The sequence below is a fragment of the Heloderma suspectum genome, chromosome 5 (assembly GCF_057233095.1).
Source record: "Heloderma suspectum isolate Gila_16-S chromosome 5, 16-S_ref, whole genome shotgun sequence".
In the NCBI taxonomy this organism is placed as follows: Eukaryota; Metazoa; Chordata; class Lepidosauria; order Squamata; family Helodermatidae; genus Heloderma; species Heloderma suspectum.
Window position 1 is genome coordinate 29,190,177 of NC_139462.1, and position 22,188 is coordinate 29,212,364.

General features: G+C 41.7%; 1 protein-coding gene across 2 annotated transcripts in view; it reads left to right on the forward strand.

The window, feature by feature from the left end:
* PDLIM5 (PDZ and LIM domain 5) overlaps window positions 1–22,188 on the forward strand; it is a 197,883-nt gene that overhangs the window by 171,003 nt on the left and 4,692 nt on the right. For both annotated transcript variants that reach the window (XM_084855643.1, XM_084855644.1), the window contains 4 exons: window positions 4,692–4,863; window positions 10,987–11,167; window positions 11,949–12,069; window positions 20,375–20,490. In XM_084855643.1, coding sequence (XP_084711769.1) covers window positions 4,692–4,863; window positions 10,987–11,167; window positions 11,949–12,069; window positions 20,375–20,490 — 590 coding nt within the window. The remainder of the gene's footprint in view (window positions 1–4,691; window positions 4,864–10,986; window positions 11,168–11,948; window positions 12,070–20,374; window positions 20,491–22,188) is intronic.

Sequence of the window (22,188 nt, forward strand, 5' to 3'; positions counted from 1 at the left end):
ATTAGCCGATATCTGGAACTAAGCTGTACACTCTGGGAGGTAGGCTTAAAAGTGTAATTTGTCAAAAGTGCCAACAACACATACAACCCTTTTCTCTGACAAATCCTCTCTCTCCCCCACCTCTATTATCTGCAATTACTTGTAGACTTGAGCCACATTTATAATGCAGAATAAACTGCCATAGAGTAATCACTTGGTCATGGTGAAGTGCTTTAGAGATCTGAGATAGCAGCTTGCAAATGGTGCTATATTTCCTGAAGATGAAGAAGTTACGATTTTGGGGGTCATTTCTCCACACACACACACACACACACACACACACCAATATTGTAATCTGTTTGGGGGTATGTGGTTTTTTTTCTGAACTATGTCATAAATATCTCTAGGTAGTGTCATATTTTGATTGCTGGGGGGAGGGGGGCAGAAACTTCATGTGCTTCTTGTCACCTTAGGGAGTGGAAATGTTTCAAAAAGGTGTCAACTTTATCACTAAATTGACCTAACTTCCATCACTTTGTCAAACCTTGCAATTTAATTAGACAGAAAATATGTGTGACTAAATCAGCCTTTCAATGGAATGAGCAAAATAGAAGTAGATAAGAATAAATACACTTTAATGAATCTGACCACAAACAGAATTAAAACATGCAGGCAACTGTGACAGGAAAAAGAAGCTGTTGTATTCTTTCTATAGAAAGAAATGAAAAATAAGTGTTATCAGTTTGAGAATGAGTGACGGCTGGTTTAGGTGGTAGGTGCCAAAAAGCCCTTTAACTGTGCTGGGTCCCTATTCAGAAGTGGAAATGTATTTAATGCTACTTGCTCCATCATGAGCCCTTTAGATAAGTTGAAAAGCACATCTTCTATAGGGTTATTGGAAGCTGCCTCATGCCAAGTCAGGCCATCGGTCCATCTAGTTCTCCGTTTACTCTCTGATTGGCTGCGGCTGTCTAGGGTTTCTGACAGGAGCCTTCCCCAGACCTACCTGGAGATGCCAGGGATTGAACCTGCAATCTTTTTCATGCCAAACATGTATGCTACCACTGAGCTATGGTCCTTACTTGAAAATGTGTATACCTTCTGTTAATTTTGCAGCCATCTTATATGTGAAATTTATCCATTAACAGTTCAGCTCCCCAGTCCTTGCTGCCCCTTTCTTCCTGCTTTTTTGTTGAGATACTTATTACCTATTCTTATTTCCCTTTGAATTCCAGTCTATGTTTTTTTACTAATGGATAGTCACAAGGGATGAATGTCCTGTTCGTGAGATTTCAAAAATGCACTGTCCCTCATGTGGGAACCCTCTGTGTTTGAGTTCATTGTTGATTCACACTTCAAATACTTTGAAGCCTTAACCCAGCCTTCCCCAACCTGGCACCCTCCAGATGTTTGGGACATTAACTCCCATCAGCCCCCCAGCCAGTATGACCAGTGGTCAGGAATGCTAGGAGTTGTAGCCCAAACACCAGGTTGGAAAAAGTTACCTTAACCCATTCGGATTTATCTTGCCATTCTGTGTCCTGTTTATTTTTCCTGTTATAAGGGACTGGAAGCCATCAGTTCTTTGTCTGGTAATGGACAAGGTTTCATAGATACAGGCTACATGTGATTACCCTGCTGAGGGACAGAATGGATGTTCCTTACTAAGCTTGACCTGCTTAGATCAATTTCTGGATTAATTTTCAAGTATTTAGTGTTACCTATAACATTTAAAGTCCATGCAAAGTGAATTAGTTAGAATATTACAGATATGCCTGAACTATCGCAACCTTAGTTCCCAGGGCATTTTTGTGCAGTCCACCTCTATTACAAAAGATAGACTTCCCTGCCAAACTGTGTTCCAGAAACTTAGTCTTGGATCCTGTTATTCCTTCCATTAAAGGATCCTGTTATTCCTTCCATTATTCCTTTCATGGAACAGGGTTTTCCCTTCCTCTCTCTTTTCTTTGCAGCTCCCTACACCCTATAGTCTTGGGACCCTTGGGAATGTTGTAGGGTATGGTGCAGGGAGCTACAGGTATAAGCGAAGGCAATTTCCACAAACTCCCCATTCATGGAGGAGCAGCTTAAGATCCAAGCTTTAAGATTCAATCATATACCTACCTACCTGGGAGTGAGCCCCACTAAACTTAATGGGACATGACTTTTGAGCATCACACTGCTAGTCTTTTAGACCTGAAGGGTATCCTGAAATTTGGAATTCAAACCAGTATGCCATCTTTTCCTGAACTGGAGTCATTGTATTATCTTCCCCTATAAAAATCACATTTTTCTAGCATAACATTTTAAATGTCATCATGGAGGATAACAAATGGAAGAGAAATATCTTAAGATGCTAAAACAGAGATTTTATTTGTAAAAAAAATAAGCCCAAAATGTTTCGGCCTATTTTTATTTTAAGGCCTTCTTCAGGGAGTTATAAAAATGTCTGCAGAAATTTCTGTAATGATGTTTCCTACTAAAATTCACTGGTGACTTGGACCTATTTTGGATACTCGCCTCTTTTTGCACATCATGGAGGATAAGGCTATCGGTAGCTACTCGTCATGATGGCTATATATTACCTCCAGTATCAGAGTCAATATGCCTCTCAATACCAATTTGCTAGTGGACACTGGCAAGGAGCTGCTATTGTGCTCATGTCCTGCTTGTAGGCTTCCCATAGGCATCTGGTCGGCTGCTGTGGGATCAGAATGTTGGATTCTGTAGCTTTTTGGTCCATGTAGGCTTGTTGTTCTTAGGTTAAATGCACTGGACGCTTTCACAGAAAGAGAATTATGCAATGCAACTGAATGTTGCAGTATATCCTGAACTCCTAATGGGAGGAGTCCTTCAGGGTTCTAGCCAGCCAGCCATGCCTTTCTCTGAGGTACTGTAAGCTGTAAGGGGTTCAGTTCATTCTCTCTTTCCTAGCTTAGTTTTCTAAATCGACTTAACAGTTTTCTGTAGCTCCTGCTTTATTCTCATTGGGCTATGGGGGATTTCCCCCTTTTGTTGTTTTGATTTTTGTACTTCTCCAAACCTCGGGGTTCCCCCAAGCATGGTAATGCCTCCGTCATGTTTCTCAGTGGTCCTGTGCTGGCTTCACTTCTGTTGGTATGGGGGCACTGAGGTCATTATTATTGTGCAGTACTGCACAGAACACCTCAGGACACCATTCTCAAATTGGGGAGGGGAACACCTATTTTACAAGGCAATGTAAAATTTCTTGGCAATGGCTAACAAAAGGAATGAAGCCTAATGTAGTGCCAGAAATATCTTAGCACTCTTTGATGGGCTTCATGAAAGCTTTTGTCTTTTATAGTTTATGGGTTTGTATTTGTACTGCCTTTGTACATGTGTCAGAAAGCAGCATAGCATTCATCTCTCATTTATTTGCTTAAAGTTTTATTTATTTATTTTGAGGGGTGTTTTGCTACTGAGTCATGCTATGCTAACATTCAAATGATATATGAGTGCGGATGCTCACAGACTGTCTGAAAGGTCTGTTTTTAGAGATGTATTTTGGCCAATAGTAAGATCATAAGTAATCTAAAACTAGCCTGCAGTTTCTAACATTAGACATATAGCAGCAATGACCATGGGTGTCATCCATATCTCATTTAAATTGGTGACAAATCTGCAATTAAAAGGGATGGATTATGCCAACTTATTTTAAAGTGAACACACTTTGAACCCCAACTTTATAGGGCTGCAGTTTGGGGTTTGTTGTTTTTTACTGTGTTATGATCATGATATATTTCAGGTTCTGTCATCTGCCAGTTCTTTGGATCAAATAATTTGATTTGCAACAAAAAAAATTATTGAAGACTTAATTTACTCTTCTTAAATCTTTAAATTTTCAATTAAGTAGTCATGGTCATACCAGTCTGGATATGGTAACTTAATGGTACATTCATATATGTCTACTCAAAAGTAAATCTCATTGAGTTTAAAGGGACTTGCTTTCAGCCAAGTAGGTATAGGATTTCACCCTGTGGTATAATATTATGATGGCCCTGCTCAGCCATCATGCTAAGCCATGATGGTTAGGAGTTTTGAGCATCTGTCCCAACCATGGTGGCATATTGACCACAGACTAACCACATTTACTAGCTACTTGCTGCAAGATGGTTAGTGGACTCTACCATGGCTGACGGTGATGTCAGAACAGCCTCCGTGGTTAATTAAGAGCTTTGCAGCAAGAGTGGCCAAAGAAGGAGTAGCTTCAGAACACCAAAATGGCTGGCAGGACCAAGCACCAAAATGGCTGACAGTGCAAAGGCTGCTGGGATGCATGGCCACCCACCCAGAAGACTGCAGGTTCCTGCAAGAGGGAGGGTGGTTAGAGAATGGTTAGTCTAACCACGTTACGGAACATGGTTACCTGCACGTGTGGCAGTAGCACTTGCAGTGGTTAGCAGCAACCACCATGCACCATGGTTAACAAACCACCCTTCCCCAGTGTGCATCTGAACAGGGCCATTGTCACAAAGAGACCAGTAAGCCTCTATACTCCTGATGTGGAATAATCTACTCTGCAATGATAATAGTGGATTTAAATGTATCCATACATATCCATTTCAGTCTCCAGTTGTTTGGCTAAAAATCAGTCATTACATATCTTTTTGTCCCAAAGCTTTGTTGGTTTTACTAGTATGTCTCATTGCAAACATAGTTAAAGTTTTCCTTCACATTATATTTTATGGCAGCTGGAAGTGGATGGACATCAAATAATAGTGCAAAACCCGGAGCAATTGTGCCAAGTGAAAAAACCACAGCACCACCTCTACTAACAGATGAAGACACTTTGGTTCAGAGAGCAGAACATATTCCAGCAGGAAAGCGAACTCCAATGTGTGCTCAATGCAATCAAGTAATCAGGTTTGTCCTTTTTTTCCTTTCTATATTTGTCTTACATGAGATTTTTATGTTATTTATTTATATTTATATCCTACCCTTCCTTGCAAGGAGCCCAGGGCTGCTAACAACTCATATGAAAACAATACAGCACATGAACACCATTAAAACCGTAACTCTAAAATGACAAATACATAATAAAATGCAATAAAACTTTCACAACAACACCAGAAAACAGATAAAACTCTTCCCTACCCCAAAGGCTTGTACAAATAAATGCATCTTCAGTTGGCACCTGAGTGACAGCAGCATTGGGCACAGCCAACTCTCTACTGGAAAGGACTTCTAGTTGGGATTCCACCACTGAACAGGCCCAGCCATATGTAGTATACCTATGAACCATATTTCTCAAGGGCATCACAAGCAAAGCCTCTCCAGCCGATCTTAAACCCTGGGTTGGTCCCAGTACAAGGGAAGGTGGTCTTTCTCATCGTTAATGCACACGATTCTTACATCTGGGTATTCTTAGCTCATAGACTGAGACTACGCTTGAGACAGAGCATTATGAATTGTACATTTTCATAATGTTTACAGAACACCATTTTAAACAACTTGTTTGGTGCATCTTTCTCATCTTAAGGTGTGTGTGTGTGTGTATTGAAATTACAACAAAACAGCACTGTATTAAACGATGCTCTGGATCCAAGGAGGAGAGAACTTGTATAAATATAAATTCAAACCATATGAAATAAATAACACATCACACACGCCCGGTAGCTTTGGATAGTTTTTGAAACTGCTTTCAGTGAAAACTGATACGGTGAAAGGAGACATCAGGAATGAAACTTAAGGCAAATAAGGAAATACTGGCTGGGTTCAGTATTCATTACAATCAGACCCAGAAGGTAAACAAGTTGACAGGCAAATAGTAGGAGATATGGAAACGAAACAAGGAATAAGCAGTAGCAAATACTTCTTTAGAAGTCAGAACTATTAAAAGAAAACAATGCCAACCATATCAAGCTTACTTAGCAATAAATAAAAGTTGAATCATTGCTAGACCTATGCTTACACAAGCCTCTTAGGAAGTTGGCTGCCATGTGCTGAAGCTTTTGAAGAGGCTTCAAGTGTGGCGCATGTAGTGTGTGTTATAATAATCTACAGTAGATGTGAGATAATGATAGACTGTCTCCAGGTTAGCATCCAACACAGGATCACTGCCTTCTGACCTAGTAGAGTTAGTAAAAGTAGCCCTTCGAGCAGTATCCAACGCTGCCCATCCACCAGGGGGGCCCACCACCTTTTCTGTTCTGTGAGCGGCCAGCCCTGCCGATTCCCCTCCATAAGTAGCGCCCACCTCTTGCAGAATGGATATTTAGCGCTCCACTGGCCTGCCCCGTTCATTTTGGATTTCTCCCAGAAGCACTAGATGTCCATTCCATAAGTGGTGGGCACTGCTTGTGCTATGTTATTGCTGTAAGTAACCTTGTCAATGATGGTATTCCAAATCCCCCAATCCATGATGAAGGGCCTGCTGAAAATCATTACCTTAGTCTGTCTGACTTGGTCATCTCATACCTAAATCCCAACTGTGGTCAAACACTGAGTAAGTGTTGAAACAGTGTAAGTAAAATGTGTAAGTAAAATATAGTAGTCCACCTGTGGGTCATTGGCATTCAGAAAGCCCTTAATGATGCTCCTTTATCACCATTATACTTATCTGTTATTTCAATCAAGTGATTTATTTTTGTCTACAGACCGTAAAACAAATAATGCAAACATATGTTATAAGAAGTGAAAAAATCAGAAACAAAGAGTATATACACAGACAAATGATACAATATGGTATAACATTAATACATAAAAGAAAATACTCAGTTGGGATACAATAAATCTAGACTTGGAGCAAGGTTGTGCCTAGAGCAGCTTACAACATATCAAATGAACAGCAATAAATGACCATACATTTAGCCAAGCATCCAATACATGTTAAACAGGATGGAGAACTGCATGATCCCATCAGGAAGATCCCAGAAAGATGATGAGCAACTATCCTTCATTACCCTCTGAGAACTCTGTGCAAGCCTGTGAATGAATTCTATGAGCCCCTGCAGTTGTGTGACCAGTTCCTCATGATAAGGATATGCACTGAAGCCACAAGACAGTACTTTAATCAATATATCATTTTCTCCTTACACACTTTCACTACCGTGCTTTGGGAAGCTTGCAGCAGCCTTCAGGTTTGAGGTTTTAGCATAATTACAGGTCATGCCCTTTCAGGCAGTATTACCTATGTAAAGGTAAGAGCTGGATCAAGTGACATTCCACAGCACACCTGTTTTGCAGCCAAACCACATTGTAGAACTGGTTACTTTACACTAAGGCATGAAATAACCATGATGTGGAAGCTCCCAAAATTTAAAAGAGGCCATCTCATAACTTTTTAATTCATATCTTTAATTATTAACATTATTTATCATCTAAAATCTTTGATACTTTTCTGGGTCTCATTACATTTTTTCTTCTTTTTCTTTCTCTTTTTTTTGGTATCAAAACTGAAACTCTGTTTTTCCATGTATAAGGTATCTATAAAATATTTGTAATGTGATCTGATGGAGTATTGACATCATTCAAGGATTCTTGGTATGTCTTTGAATGTCAGAATAATTAAATTGGCCATCACTTTCGAAACCACATTTTTATTTCCTGGGTAGTTGTTGTTAATGTATTTCTGTGTGGCTTTCATGTAAGGGGGGAGGGGTCACAGTCTCTTCAGAGTTTGTGTAAATTCTTTTTCTCACTTTTCTTATGTTTAAAACGTTTATCATGGAGTTTAACAACAAAGTGAATCTCTCTCTCCCTCTCTCTCTCTCTCTCACACACACACACACACTAAATGAGAAGTTAACAGAGTAAAATTGACCTGACACAGAAAATGGAAAAGCAATACAGTACAAAAACAAGAAACTTTAAGATAAGGTCTTCATTTTTATAATCCCTTCATGCACCTGTAAGAAATCAGACCAGACTTCTAGATACACACCCACCAGCTTGTGGCTACCTGAACAGTGCAAACACTGACCTAACTTGATACCATCCAACAAGCACCTTTTCCCTTTCAGTTATTGTAGTGCTCCAACAATACAAGTCCAACAAAGTGTTCTGTTCTCATTGAATATATGGTGTGTGTGTGTGGGGGGCACATTCATGTCTAAGAATTCCAATGTTGAAATGGCCCCTGAGTATCTGCCAACAGCCATAGTAACAGAAAGCCGTTAAAATCCATGAAAGAAGGTAATCCTTGAAGCAGACTTATACTTCATCCAAACAGTCTACATTCATGAATAAATGGAGAACACAGGAAACGTTCTATACCAGATGACAGTTCTGCTCCCAGCAAAATATTTGAAGGACTTATGTATTTATTACATTTCTATACCACCCGTTAGCTGAAGCTCTCTGGGTGGTTTAGAAGACAAAGCTTAAAACCATAAAATATGACAACATAGTAACACATGATAAAAAACCAACAGTTTAAAACAGAATAAAAATACAAAAAAGAAGTAACCAAGCTAAAAGCCAGCAGCAGTACAAAGATCTAAAAACACACTAACACAATTTTTAAAACTGAAGGGCTAAAAAAGCCTGGGAAAATAAGAAGGTCTTCACCTGGCACTGAAAAGACCACCATGTAGGTGCACTAGGTGAGCCGCTCTGTGGAGGTCATTCCACAACCAGGGTACCACCACTGAAAAGGCCTCTCCTTAGTAACCATCCAGCTCACCTAATTCTGCAGAGGCACCCAGAGAAGGAGCTCTGCGGATGATCTTAGGGTCCAGGCAGGTATATATGGAAGGAGATGATCCTTCAGGTAACCTGGCCCCAAGCCATTTAGGGCTTTGTAAATTAATAATGGAAATGGACTGGCAGCCAGTGCAGATCATAAAGCACTGGCATAATATGATCATATTGGCCAGTCCCTGTTAACTATCTTCCTGCCCTATTTTGGATCAGCTGAAGTTTCCAGACAGTTTTCAAAGGGAGCCCCATATATGATGCCTTGCAGTAATCCAAATGAGAGGTTACGAGAGCATGGATAGCTGTAACTAAGCTATCTCTGTCTAGATAGGATCATAGTTGGTATATCAGCTTAAGCAGACTTATTGCTGATCCTAAGCAAGTATACTCAAGACGTGAGTCCCACTGATACTTCAAAACGAGCTAAGGGTCTGTCAGTTTTCTGATGGTTGGTCCTAAAGAAATTCAGTGCGCTGAGTGACAGCCAGTTTTTAAATTATGTTTTCTTTGCCCACATTTCTTTAGACACGGCACAAGCATTAAACCCAAATCTGCGAAATCAGTGGGCTTAGGTGTGATTTGATGTGTTAAGGGTGCAATCCTACGCATGTTTAGACAGAAAAAAAGTTGTCGCGCCCAGCATTCCCCAGCCAGCCACGTTGGCTAGAGAATGCTGGGAGTTGTAGGACTTTTTTCTGTCTAAACATGCATAGGATTGCGCCCTAAGTGTGGTAGGTTTAACTGCAGAGTTCATTAATATGTTTTTAATATAGTGAAATATTGAAAGGAAATCATTTATTTTCTCTACACTGGGAATTTCGTAACGCTTTGAGCAGTTTGCATTAAATGTCAAAACTGTAAAACGAGCCCAGGAACTGTAAATGTGGCAAGTATAAGAATTCCTTGTTAAATGTAACAGGTGGTGTCAAAATCCTCCCCCCACCCCACTTTGTTCACATCCAAGTCTATCATTTTAGAGCAGACAATTGGAAACTTGATCCTACCTGGGGCCAGAAGAACCTCTTCAGTGTCGGTCCTTTCCTAATGACTCTGGTAAATTAGCCTGTGCTGACACAGTGAGAAGAGAGCACTTTGTTATACATAAGGACTTGTATTGTTTGATCACTACATAACTGAAAGGGCATTGATGTAAAAAGGTGCTTGTACAGAGGTTGGAGGGTATCAGGTTAGGTCAGTGTTTTCACTGTTCGGGTAACCACATGGCAGCAGGTGTGTTTCTAAAATGCTGGACTTGGTGTCTTAAAAATGCATGAAGGAATTTTTTTTTAAAGCCTTTGCAGTATGTTCTAGAGCATTTACCCACGGTCAAGCATAGACAGAAACCAGTTTCATATATGAAATAGAGCTCCTGTTTTTAAATAGTTGTACAAACGTGCGTCAGATTTTCTAGGTCTGGCTGATAGCCCAGTCTGGAAAATAGCCTCTGTTCTTTCGTAAAGAAAGCTAGCTAAACTAAAATTGTCTAAATGAATTTGATGCTGAAGTTGACTAAAATGTTACTTTGCATAACACACAGTCTGAAATTTGAGTTATATCTTGATCTGCAACATAGTTTTTCTGAAATAAAATGTTTTATTCTCATTTTACAAATGAGAATTTGTAATAGTGTAAATAGTGAATAGTGTAAATTCACTATTTCATGGTGAATTCATTGGGTTAAAATGTCATTTTTTTCCATTGCCTCACCTTTGAATCTTCAATAGCTTACATTCTCAAATTGGTTTTGATTTCATCTGCGTGTAATACCTTGCCTGTTGTACATAACTGCACTCTAAAGTCTTCAATGTTTAACTTCTTCAGCAAATTGTCTTTTAAGAGATGCAAATATCTACTGAATACCTGCTTTTTAAAAACTGAGACAGGAGCTGATAATGGAGTTAAATCTATTTGAAACCTTGACTTTAAAAAATGAATTCCACTATAACTTTTCATTCTTTCAGTGCATGGTTAAGCAATCACTTTTGCTTTCATAGCACTATTATCAGTGAATACTTAACTGTACCCCACTAAACTTGAAATTTTGTGCTAATGGTAATGAATCCACTCACTTGCTTCTCATTCATTAATTAATTCATTCATTCATTATATGTTTATACTGCCCAATAGCCAAAGCTCTATGGGCAGTTCACAAAAATTAAAACTCTACAGCTTGATAAAAGATAATATAAAACCTTAACATACAACAATGAAAAACAGTTTGAAAACACTAAAACAATTAACAGTAAGTTTCCAGGACCCCCCAAAATAACTAATATTAAACAATTAAACTCATTAACATTAAATAACTAATCACACGGCATTTGCTAACTTTGGTTTTGTTTAAAACAGGGGACCTTTCCTGGTGGCCTTAGGGAAATCTTGGCACCCAGAGGAGTTTAACTGTGCCCACTGCAAAACCTCCATGGCTTACATTGGCTTTGTGGAAGAGAAAGGAGCCCTTTACTGCGAGGGCTGCTATGAGAAGTTCTTTGCTCCTGAATGTGCCCGATGCCAGAGGAAAATACTTGGAGTAAGTAAAAAGTCAGCATATTAATACAGTTTTGGACTAGATGTTGGAATCTTTAATGCTAGGGAAGACATAACATAGGGTTAAAATATTGAGAGTGGGCTGCAGAGTCATGCATTCCCTTCCTCCAGGCCTCCCCATCTTCTGAAGTGAATTGTCCTGTTGTACCTTAACCTTGGTGGGGTAAGATCCAGGCGTAAGGCCCTGGCAGTGGGGAAGCCTAAACAGTTGGAAGCCAAAATGTTTATCGTGACCCTGATTAGTTTAAGGAGCGAATTGTTTAGTTTATTAAATTAGTTTGTTGAGGAGCGAATGGGCTGGCAGAGGGAGTGTGTGATGATCCAACAGCCTGCTTTCTGGCTGCTTAATTGTGTTATAATGTTATTATGTCTGTATCAAACCTCAAATAGTAACTAGTGAAATTTATGGTACTAATGAACCCTCAGTGGTAATCCTACCCAAAAGGAAAAACCATAGGCCCTTAGAAACAAACCTCAAATGTTTAGGTGTGACGTGCATCCAGGGCTGAAAAAATGCTTCAAATTCTTAAGCACCACCATTTAATTTGTAGGCATTCACTCCAGGGGTGGCCTAGGACTAATCTAATCCCACTCCTTCTTCTACACCTCATAGCTTGTATAGAGCAGGAACTGTAGAGTTGACTGGTTCCAGGGTTCAAGGCCTACATTCCCCAATATTAATGTTTGTATCCTGTTCCATTATTGTATAGAAGTATACAAAACACAAATCTTATAGTGTCCTGCATGTTTCTCTCCTGCTTTAGGAAGTGATCAATGCCTTGAAACAAACTTGGCATGTTTCCTGCTTTGTGTGTGTGGCCTGTCACAAGCCCATCCGCAACAATGTTTTCCATTTGGAAGATGGTGATCCCTACTGTGAGACAGGTGAGCATTAACCACGGAGGCCCAAGTTGGAGAGAGAGAAGGAAAAACTGTGAAAAATACTGGTAGATTTCTTTCTTGTTTTAGGTCTTTTACTTGACCTGATATGTTTCTAACTAGTTACACTAGCTTGTTTTTACTTTATCAAATAAGTCCCATATTACATTGCTGGCAGCACACTGAGCCTTTACAAAGTGGAGGTTCCCCCAGTTAAATCTGTTAGGCACTTTGTTCCTTATTTGGTAGAAAAACTGCAGACAACTTTGCACTTAAGTTCATTTCTGATATTCTTTTTTGCTATCAGTATAAAAATAGATCCACAGGTTCCCTTCTTCCAGCAGAAGAAGGTATTTGTTAAGGTATTCAGGTGAACATGTGTGGGCCTGAAGTGGGTAGGTTGGGCTCACAGTCTGGTAGGTGCCCACTGACAAGAGCCCCATCGACTTGATCCACTTCTTCACTGTTGCAACCTCCTCGCCGTTCACTTGCCTCTCACTCTGGCCCAGACAATAGTGGTGGTGAGAAGGAGGAGCAGTAGATGCCACTGCCTATTTGCTCATTTGCTCTCTCCCTGTGAAGCAAGCAAGGGATAGCAATATTGCAAAAGTTGATGAGGTGTAACTGCAGCTGGTGACAGTCATGGTGAGAAGGTAAACTCACTGAGGGAGGGGGCTCATTGAGGTTGTCTTGCCTAGGTGCCCTAAAAAACTCTCTGTATGCTTGCACATTTTGAAATGCTTTTCAGACAGCTGGTGTACATTGCGGATGGGGCTTACATACATTGCCCAACCCTTCCCCACCTTAAGCCTGCACACATTCATCCAAATGTATGAATGCCCCAGTGCCCTCACTGATCACACTTCCAACCTTTACAGAAACCCCTGAGAGTAGGCATGGCTGGGCACCTGCTGAGGACCCACACTCCAGTAGGAGCCCACTGACAACAGCCCCCTGGCAATTTGGGGGATTTTATTATATTAAGTGGGATATTATAATAGCTGGATATTGTTTATTAACTGTTACTAATGAATAATAAATGAATGGGGCTTTCTTCTGATGGAGAAGGGGAGCCTTTCGGAGCCAACCCTGCTGTTGGCTGCTGCTGTTCCTTAATTTTGCATTTAGTTGTGTACTAAAACAGTTCTTCCATTATCCTCGCACTTGATAATTAGTGACCACTTTTAAGGAAGTGAGGTTGCTGAAGTAAAGGTTGGTTAGTTAAACAGTCTGAAATGGGAATATGTGTGTTGCATGCAGAATTTCCTTTGGTGGGGAACAGTTTCATTTTTAAAAAAATCTTCTTATTCTGGTTTGAGTTTGTTTGTTTGATAGATAGATAGATAGATAGATAGATAGAGAGATAAATTTCTTAATCGCCCATCTGGCTGGTCACCCAGCCACTCTGTACAACAATAAAAGCAGTTCAAAACAATAAAATTCAACATTAAAAACATCACATTTCTAAAATAAACTTAAGCTACCCCCAAATGCCTGCCTGAACAACCACATTTTTAATGCGCGGTAGAAGCTCATTGAAGAGGGGGCATGGCGGAGTTCCCTAGGGAGGGAGTTCCACAGAGTGGGGGCCACCACAGAGAAGGCCCTCTCCCTCGTCCTCACCAGTCTAGCTGTCCTGGCTGATGGGACAGAGAGAAGGCCATCCGAGGCTGATCTTGTTAAGCGGCCTGTCTGGTGTTGCTGGAGGCGCTCCTTGAGATAGGCTTGGCCGGAACCATATAGGGTTTTAAAGGTCAAAACCAACACCTTGAATTTGGCCCAGAAAACAACTGGTAACCAGTGCAGTTCCTTCAGCACTGGAGTGATGTGATCTTGCCAGCGGCTGCCTTTAATCAGGCGAGTCACCGCGTTCTGTACCAGCTGCAGCTTCCGAACCGTCTTCAAGGGTAACCCCACGTACAGCGCATTACAGTAGTCTAAATGAGGGGAGACCAGGGCATGTACTACCGATGGGAGCAGATAGTCAGGAAGGTAGGGGCGCAGCTGCCGTATCAGATGGAGTTGGTACAGCGCTGTCCGGCTCACAGCTGACACCTGAGCCTCCATGGACAGCTGGGAGTCTAAGAAGACCCCCAAGCTGCGGACCTGGTCTTTCAAGGGTAGCCATACCCCATTCAACACCAGGTCAACATCCCCCAACCTCCTCTTGTCTCCCACCAAAAGTACCTCGGTCTTGTCAGGGTTCAGCTTCAGCTTATTCCTCCCCATCCAGCCACTCACCATCTCCAGACATTTGGACAGGGATTCTATGGCCAACCTTGGTGAAGATTTGAATGAGAGGTAGAGCTGCGTGTCATCCGCATACTGATGACACCGCACCCGAAACCTCCTGATGATAGCCCCCAGCGGCTTCACATAGATGTTAAATAGCATCGGGGAGAGGATGGAACCCTGTGGCACCCCACAAGTGAGCAGCCACGGGTCCAACACCTCCTCTCCCAGTGCTACCCTCTGGTACCTGCTGGAGAGAAAGGACCGGAACCACTGTAATACAGTGTCTCCAATGCCCAACCCCTCCAGGCGGTCCAGGAGGATACTGTGGTCAACAGTATCAAAAGCCGCTGAGAGGTCGAGGAAACAAGGAAGGAGCATTCACCCCTATCCAGAGCCCTCCTCATATCATCCACCAAGGCTGTTTCTGTCCCATGCCCAGGCCTGAAGCCCAACTGAAATGGATCTAGTCTTTCATAGTGCCCTTATTTTTATTCCAAATAGAAAATGTGGAATTTAAAAATTATCATTATGTTTGCTTTTCTTTGTTTTTGATTATGGGATCCTTTCTTTGTTAAAAAAAAAAAAAATCAGTCAGTTGGTGGTTGTCAGCCCTCCCCACCCCCACCTCCCACCTTTGAGAGATTGGGTTGGTAAAACCAAAGGACAGTCCTTTTGGCACAGAATATCATATTGTTATGTAACCCAAAGTATGCTTCAAACTTGGCAGTAGTTAAGAGTAGATGGTCAGATTTAAAGGCAGTACATACCCTGGGAACCAAGCTCATAGCACTGAGTGGAAGCAGTTAAGCTGCCCCATAGAAAAATAGTTGGATGACTAAGCTAAGAGACTGGTCTTGCACCCATGAGCCTTCATGTTCAGTTCCTCTTGTTGACATCTGTGGAATCAGAGACTACAAATTAAGTGTCCAGGCTTGAAAATAGCACATCACTGAACCTGTCTTTTGTAACATTTCTGTGCACAGATTACTTCAGGCTGCTGTTACCATGGTTAACGTAACAGGAGAAAAATCTTAGACCGTCTGCCTGAGGTTAAACGGGAAAGAAAACAGAAGCTTTTCAGTCTTCCCTGACTACTGTTTTCTGTCTTCTGTAGAAAGGCTTGTAAACTTCTTGAAACTATAAACAGCAGACAAGTTAAATAGGAATAACACCCATTTTCAACATGACACTGTGAAATGGAAAGGAGAAGACTTTGTCAGATTTAAAACAAATATTTTTGAGTAATCTGCTATACCAAAGCTAACAACACACAAGTCCCAAAGCAGTGGGACTCTGTTGTTAACCTCCAGTGAATAGAGGACAAAGCACAGGCTATCCCAGTACAATCAGAAAGCTAGAAACAAAAAGGGCATAGAGATTATGGAAGGAAAAGACTCTCCAGTGGTGGTGACCTGCAAGGTCTGTGCAGTGCTGGTTTTGCCTGAGATCAGCATGGCCTACACCTGCAACAAGTGCAAGTTGATTACACTGTTGGAAGAAAAAGTAAAAGGACTGGAGCAACGAGTGTCAACCCTCCAGGGAATAAGAGAAGATGAAGAGTTCTTAGACAGAACAGTGGAACTACAGCAGCAAAGCAAAGTACAGAAGCTAGAAGAGCAACAGCAAGTTGAGGCAGAAAAGGGAAATGCTGAGGTGAGGAAAAATGAAGTAGAGGATACTCCTTGGAAAAGGATGACAAAAGAACTAGAAGCCACTCCACACCAGTGGAAGCAGTGGAACTATGGAACCATTTTCAGGTACTTGAGGATGAGACTGGAGGACAGCCTGCAGAGGAAGAATTACAGGGGACCCCGCATGAGAGCGAGCAAGAGGCTGAAGGTCAGTCAAGCAGCGGCAATGAAGCCAAGGCCTACAACAACAAGAAGAGAGGAGGAGGAGGAGTGGGAGACTCATTGCTGCGTGGGATTGAAACCCAAGTACGTTGCCAAGACCCATGGACTTGCCAGGTATGCTGTCTCCCAGGAGGACGGATTAGAGACATGACTGAAGGGTTGCCTACACTCATAAAGCCCACTGACAGGTACCCCTTTCTTCTCATCCATGTGGGAACAAATGTTACTTCCAAGCAGTGCTACGAAGAAATCACGTCAGACTTTGAAGCTTTGGAAAGGAAACTCAAGAACTTTGGGGCCCAGATAGTTTTCTCATCCATCCTTCTATTAGTTAGAAGAGGGATAGAAAGGGAAAGAAAAATACTCCGGGTGAATGACTGGCTACGAAGGTGGTACTGGCATGAGAGATTTGGATTCTGGGACTACGGGCTATACTTCCTGGAAGATGGACTGTTGGCAAGGGATGGGTTGCACCTCACAAAGGCTGGGAAGAGTGTGTTTGGCCACAGCATGAAGAACTTCATCAGGAGGGCTTTAAACTGAATCCTACGGGGGAGGGAGATGTAAAGTTGGGGGTAACAATGGATGAAGGCTCCTGCATCACAACGGAGAGAAGAGCTCTAATAGCACCCTATAATAGTCTTCAAAAACCTGTAGGAAGAAAGCCAGACTATAAAGCACATGGTCTTCGATGTCTATATACTAATGCCCAGAGTATGGGAAACAAACAGAACAAACTTGAACTCTTAATATGGGAGGGAAATTATGACTTGATAGGTGTAACTGAAACTTGGTGGGATGACTCCCATGACTGAAATACAGCAATGGAAGGATATAACTTGTTCAAAAAGAACATAAGGAACAGAAAGGAAGGTGAATCATAGAATCATAGAATAGTAGGGTTGGAAGGGGCCTACAAGGCCATCGAGTCCAACCCCCTGCTCAATGCAGGAATCCAAGTCAGAGCATCCCTGACAGATGGCTGTCCAGCCTCGTCTTGAAAACTTGAAAAGGTGGAGTTGCACTATATGTTAAAAATACATATCTCTGCACAGAAATACAGGATGAGCTTGGTAGCATCTGAGTTAAAATAAATGGAGCAAAGAATAAAAGGAACATGGTGGTCGGAGTCTACTACCAGCCACCCAGTCAAGGAGAAGATGAGGATGAAGTTTTGAAAAACAAATTGCCAATGCTCAAAGAAGCATGATGTAGTAGTAATGGGGGAGTTCAATTTCCCTGATATTTGTTGGGAGACCAATTCTGCAAAACATGGCCCCTCCAAGAAATTCCTGTCTTGTGTTGCTGATAACTTCTTCCTACAGTAAGTGGAGGCAGAAACTAGAGGATCAGCTACCCTTGACTTGATCCTAACCAACAGAGATGATGTAGTGGATAAAGTAGCAGTTATGGGAACTCTGGGGGAAAGTGACCATGTTATACTTGTTCTAAAGGAGGCAAAAGCCGAGTGTAGCCAAATGCGTACCCTAGATTTTAGGAAAGCCAATTTTAATTAATTCAGAACAATGATAATTAAGGTCCCATGGCATGCGACTCTAATGAGAAAAAGAGTCCAAATGGGTGGGAGCTTTTAAAAAAGGAAATTCTCAAGGCAAAATTACAAACAATTCCAACAAGAAAAAAAGATGGAAGACAACAGAAGAAGCCAATGTGGCTTCACAAAAATCTTAGGGATGACCTGAAAACAAAAAAGGACACATATAGGAAGTGGAAAGAAGGACAAGTAACAAAGGAAGAGTACAGGCAGGTAGCACAGAATTGCAGGGATGTTGTCAGGAAGGCTAAAACTGAGAGTGGACTGAGGTTAGCGAGGGATGCTAAAAGCAACAAAAAGGCTTTCTTCAGATACGTGCATAGTAAAAGACAGAGGAAAGAAATGGTGGTTCAACTATTAAATAAGGATGGCAAAATGATAACACATGACAAAGAAAAGGCAGAAGTGCTGAATTCCTACTTGATATTCTGATGAGCAAACTACCTAAAAGTGTGCTAGATGAAATAACTATCAGGTGGATCCACAGTTGGCTACAGAATAGGACTCAAAGACAAATGCCATTTTGGGCTGCATTAACAGAAGTATAGCTTCTAAATCCCATGAAATACTCATTCCCCTCTACTCAGCACTGGTTAGGCATCATCGGGAGTCATGTCCAGTTCTGGGCACCACACTTTAAGAAGGATTTAATGAAGGATTCAGACAAACTGCAGAAGGTTCAGAGGAGAGCAACAGGGGACTGTTACAGGGGAGGTGATCAGGGGACTGGAAACAAAGCCCTATGAAGAGAGACTGAAAGAAATGGGCATGTTTAGCCTTGAGAAGAGAAGACTGAGGGGAGATAGGATAGCGCTCTTCAAGGACTTGAAAGGCTGTCCCAGAGAGAAAGGCCAGGATCTCTTCTCAGTCATCCCAGAGTGCAGGACACGGAATAATGGGCTCAAGTTACAGGAAGCCAGATTCCAGCTGAACATGAGGAGAAACCTCCTGACTGTTAGAGCAATACGACAATGGAACCGATTACCTAAGGAGGTAGTTGGTTCTCCCACACTGGAGGGATTCAAGAGGAGGCTGGACAGCCACTTGTCAGGGATGCTCTGACTTGGATTCCTGCACTGAGCAGGGGGTTGGACCCGGTGGTCTTATAGGCCTCTTCCAACCCTACTATTCTATGATCCTATGATTCTAAGTTTGGTAAGCCCTTTGAGCTGTGAAGATAGCTTCCATTTGACCATCAGGTATTGAGTTGGTGACTAGGAAAAAGGTGTACTCCTGAAGGTTTATGGAAGTCACAGGGGTCATAGACAGAGATCAGGGAGCACAGGGCACATACATAGCTGTCTTCAAATAGTGAAAGCATGATCCAAGTAATCATCTCCCTTCTGAGGCATTTGTAAGTAATGTTAACTTCTTTTCAAAGTAGTTCATACATCCATGAGGGCCAGAAAGCTGGCATTTTTCTGTTAGTCTTGATCCTTTTAATTTTGTTGTTCAGTCGTTCAGTCGTGTCTGACTCTTCGTGACCCCATGGACCATAGCACGCCAGGCCTTCCTGTCCTGCACTCTCTCCCGGAGCGTGCTCAAGTTCATATTCATTGCATCGGTGATGCTATCTAGCCATCTCATCCTCTGCCGTCCCCTTCTCCTTTTGCCTTCAGTCTTTCCCAGCATCAGGGTCTTTTCCAGAGAGTTTTCTCTTTGCATTAGGTGGCCAAAATATTTGAGCTTCAGTTTCAGTATCTGTCCTTCCAATGAGCACTCAGGGTTGATTTCCTTTAGGATTGACTGATTTGACCACCTTGCAGTCCAGGGGACTCATAAGAGTCTTCTCCAGCACCACAGTTCGAAAGCATCAATTCTTCGGCGCTCAGCCTTCCTTATAGTCCAGCTCTCACAGCCATACATTACTACTGGGAAAACCATAGCTTTGATTAGACGGACCTTTGTCGGCAAGGTGATGTCTCTGCTTCTTACTATACTGTCTAGGTTTGCCATAGCTTTCCTCCCAAGGAGCAAGCATCTTTTAATTTCATGGCTACAATCACCGTCTGTGGTGATCTTGGAGCCCAAGAAAGTAAAATCTGTCACTGCTTCCATTTCTTCCCCTTCCATATGCCAGGAAGTGATGGGGCCAGATGCCATGATCTTCGTTTTCTTAATGTTGAGTTTCAAACCAGCTTTTGCACTCTCCACTTTCACCCTCAACAAGAGGCTCTTTAGATCCTCTTCGCTTTCTGCCATTAGGGTGGTATCGTCTGCATATCGGAGGTTGTTGATAATTCTCCCGGCAATCTTAATTCCGACCTCTGATTCATCCAACCCGGCATTTCTCATGATGTACTCTGCATATAAGTTAAATAAGCAGGGTGACAATATGCTTTTAATAGAATCAAATTATTTGGTGTAAATAGATTATTGAAAGATATTATCATGACCGTTCATATTCCACCTACCTGTGTTTCTCATTTTTCCTTTCACCTCACCCCTTTAGCAAGTTTATTCAGCAAGGCTTATTAAAACACTAGTGGAGCTGCCCAACAGCAAAATATTTCTCCAATATGCTTTTAATCCTGATCTTTATGTGCATGTGTCAATCCTGGTGTGTTAGTCAACACTGTGGCGCTTACAGTGTTGATTCTGCTTTGGGGTTTGTTGCAAATCAAGGTATTTCGTTAAATGCCCATGTTTTTATTAATACTTTATGCAGATTATTATGCCCTCTTTGGTACCATGTGCCATGGTTGCGAATTCCCCATTGAAGCTGGGGACAGGTTTCTGGAAGCCTTGGGCTGCACTTGGCATGATACCTGCTTTGTGTGCTCAGTAAGTATAAAAAAATGATATTGTGTCTTTATTTGTTTAGGCATATCTATGGTGGCAGTGTTTATATATTATTATTTATTTGACATATTTCTTTCATTCATTTCATTTATTACATTTCTATACCATCCAATAGCCAAAGCTCTCTTGGCAGTTTACAGTAATTAAAAACCTTAAAAATGCAATATTATTGTATTATTGTACATAATATAAATCCATTTACATATGAACATATAAACAGGCAGCACACATGCGCACACATATATATCTAAACAATTTTTTAAAAACCAACAATAAGAAATCCCAGGACCTGAATAAAAACCTTATTATATGCTGCCAAATGCCTGAGAGTACCGGAAGGTCTTAAGCTGGTGCCAAAAAGATGACAATGTTGGCGCCAGGCAGGGCTCACTGGGGAGATTGTTTCATAATTGGGGGGCCACCACTGAGAGGGTCCTCTCTGGATGTAGGGGCAAGTTATGAATTGCCCCTCCGCCCACTGGGTGCTCAAGGTGACCTACAATTCAAATAAAAACAACAGTAATCACACAAAATAAAAACTAAAACAATCAAATACACACAGGAGCAGAAATCTTCATTACGATAACATCAGAGAGCAACATTAAGAACCATTGATAGAATAATACAGCCTTTAATGCCTGTCTGAATCATGCTGAAGATTGATGTTATCTGGCTTCCCTAGGAAGGGAGCTTCACAATCATGTGCTGCTACAGAAAAGGTCCTTTCTCAAGTCCCCATCAACCTAACCTCTCTAATAAATGGGAGATAGGATAGGAACTCTGATGATGATTGCAGATTATGGGCAGGTTCATATAGGAGGAGGTGGTTTTTCAGTTATCCTGGGCCCAGGCCACTTAGGGCCTTCTAGGTAAGAGCCAGGTAAAAGTAAGGAATTTATATGTAAGAACCTTGAACTGAGCTCAGAAACAAATTGGAAACCAGTGAAACATATCCAAGACAAGCATTATAAAGTCTGAAGAACACAAACTTTATAACAATCTGGTCACCACATTTTGCAGTAACTGTAGTTTCCAAACACTTTTCAAGGGGAACCCACATAGACCATATTACAGTAATCTAGAGAAGAGGTGATTAAGGCATGGGCCATTGTGGCCAAGTCTGCCTTTCTCAGGAAGGGATGCAGCTGATGCACCAGCCAAAGCTGGTCGAAGGCACACCTGCCCACCACTGCCAAGGGGCTGGGCAATAGTCCCCCAGCACCACCTTCTGGGAGTGCTCAGTCAAACAGCGCCAGAACCACTGCAGAACATTCCCTGTGAGTCATTTATTTATTTATTTATTTCTATACCGCTCAATAGCCGAAGCTCTCTGGCTAAATGCCCCAGGAGGATATAATGAGTGATGATATCAAATGCTGCTGTGAGGTCCAACAGAACTAATAGAGACACACTTGCCCTATCCAGTTCCCAGTGAAGGCCATCCATCAAGGCAACTATAGCTGTTTCCATCCCCGAACCAGTTCTGAACCGAGATTGGAAAGGATCCAAATAATCAGCTTCCTCCAAGAAAACTTGGAGTTGAGGTCACCACATTCTCTAAAGACCTTGCTCAAAAAGGCAAACGCTAATATGAGTAATATGGGTGTATACTGATGTAATGACCTTTAACTGGCATAGTGCACGCAAGAAAGCACCTTTTTCATAGCGGTTTGGACAGCG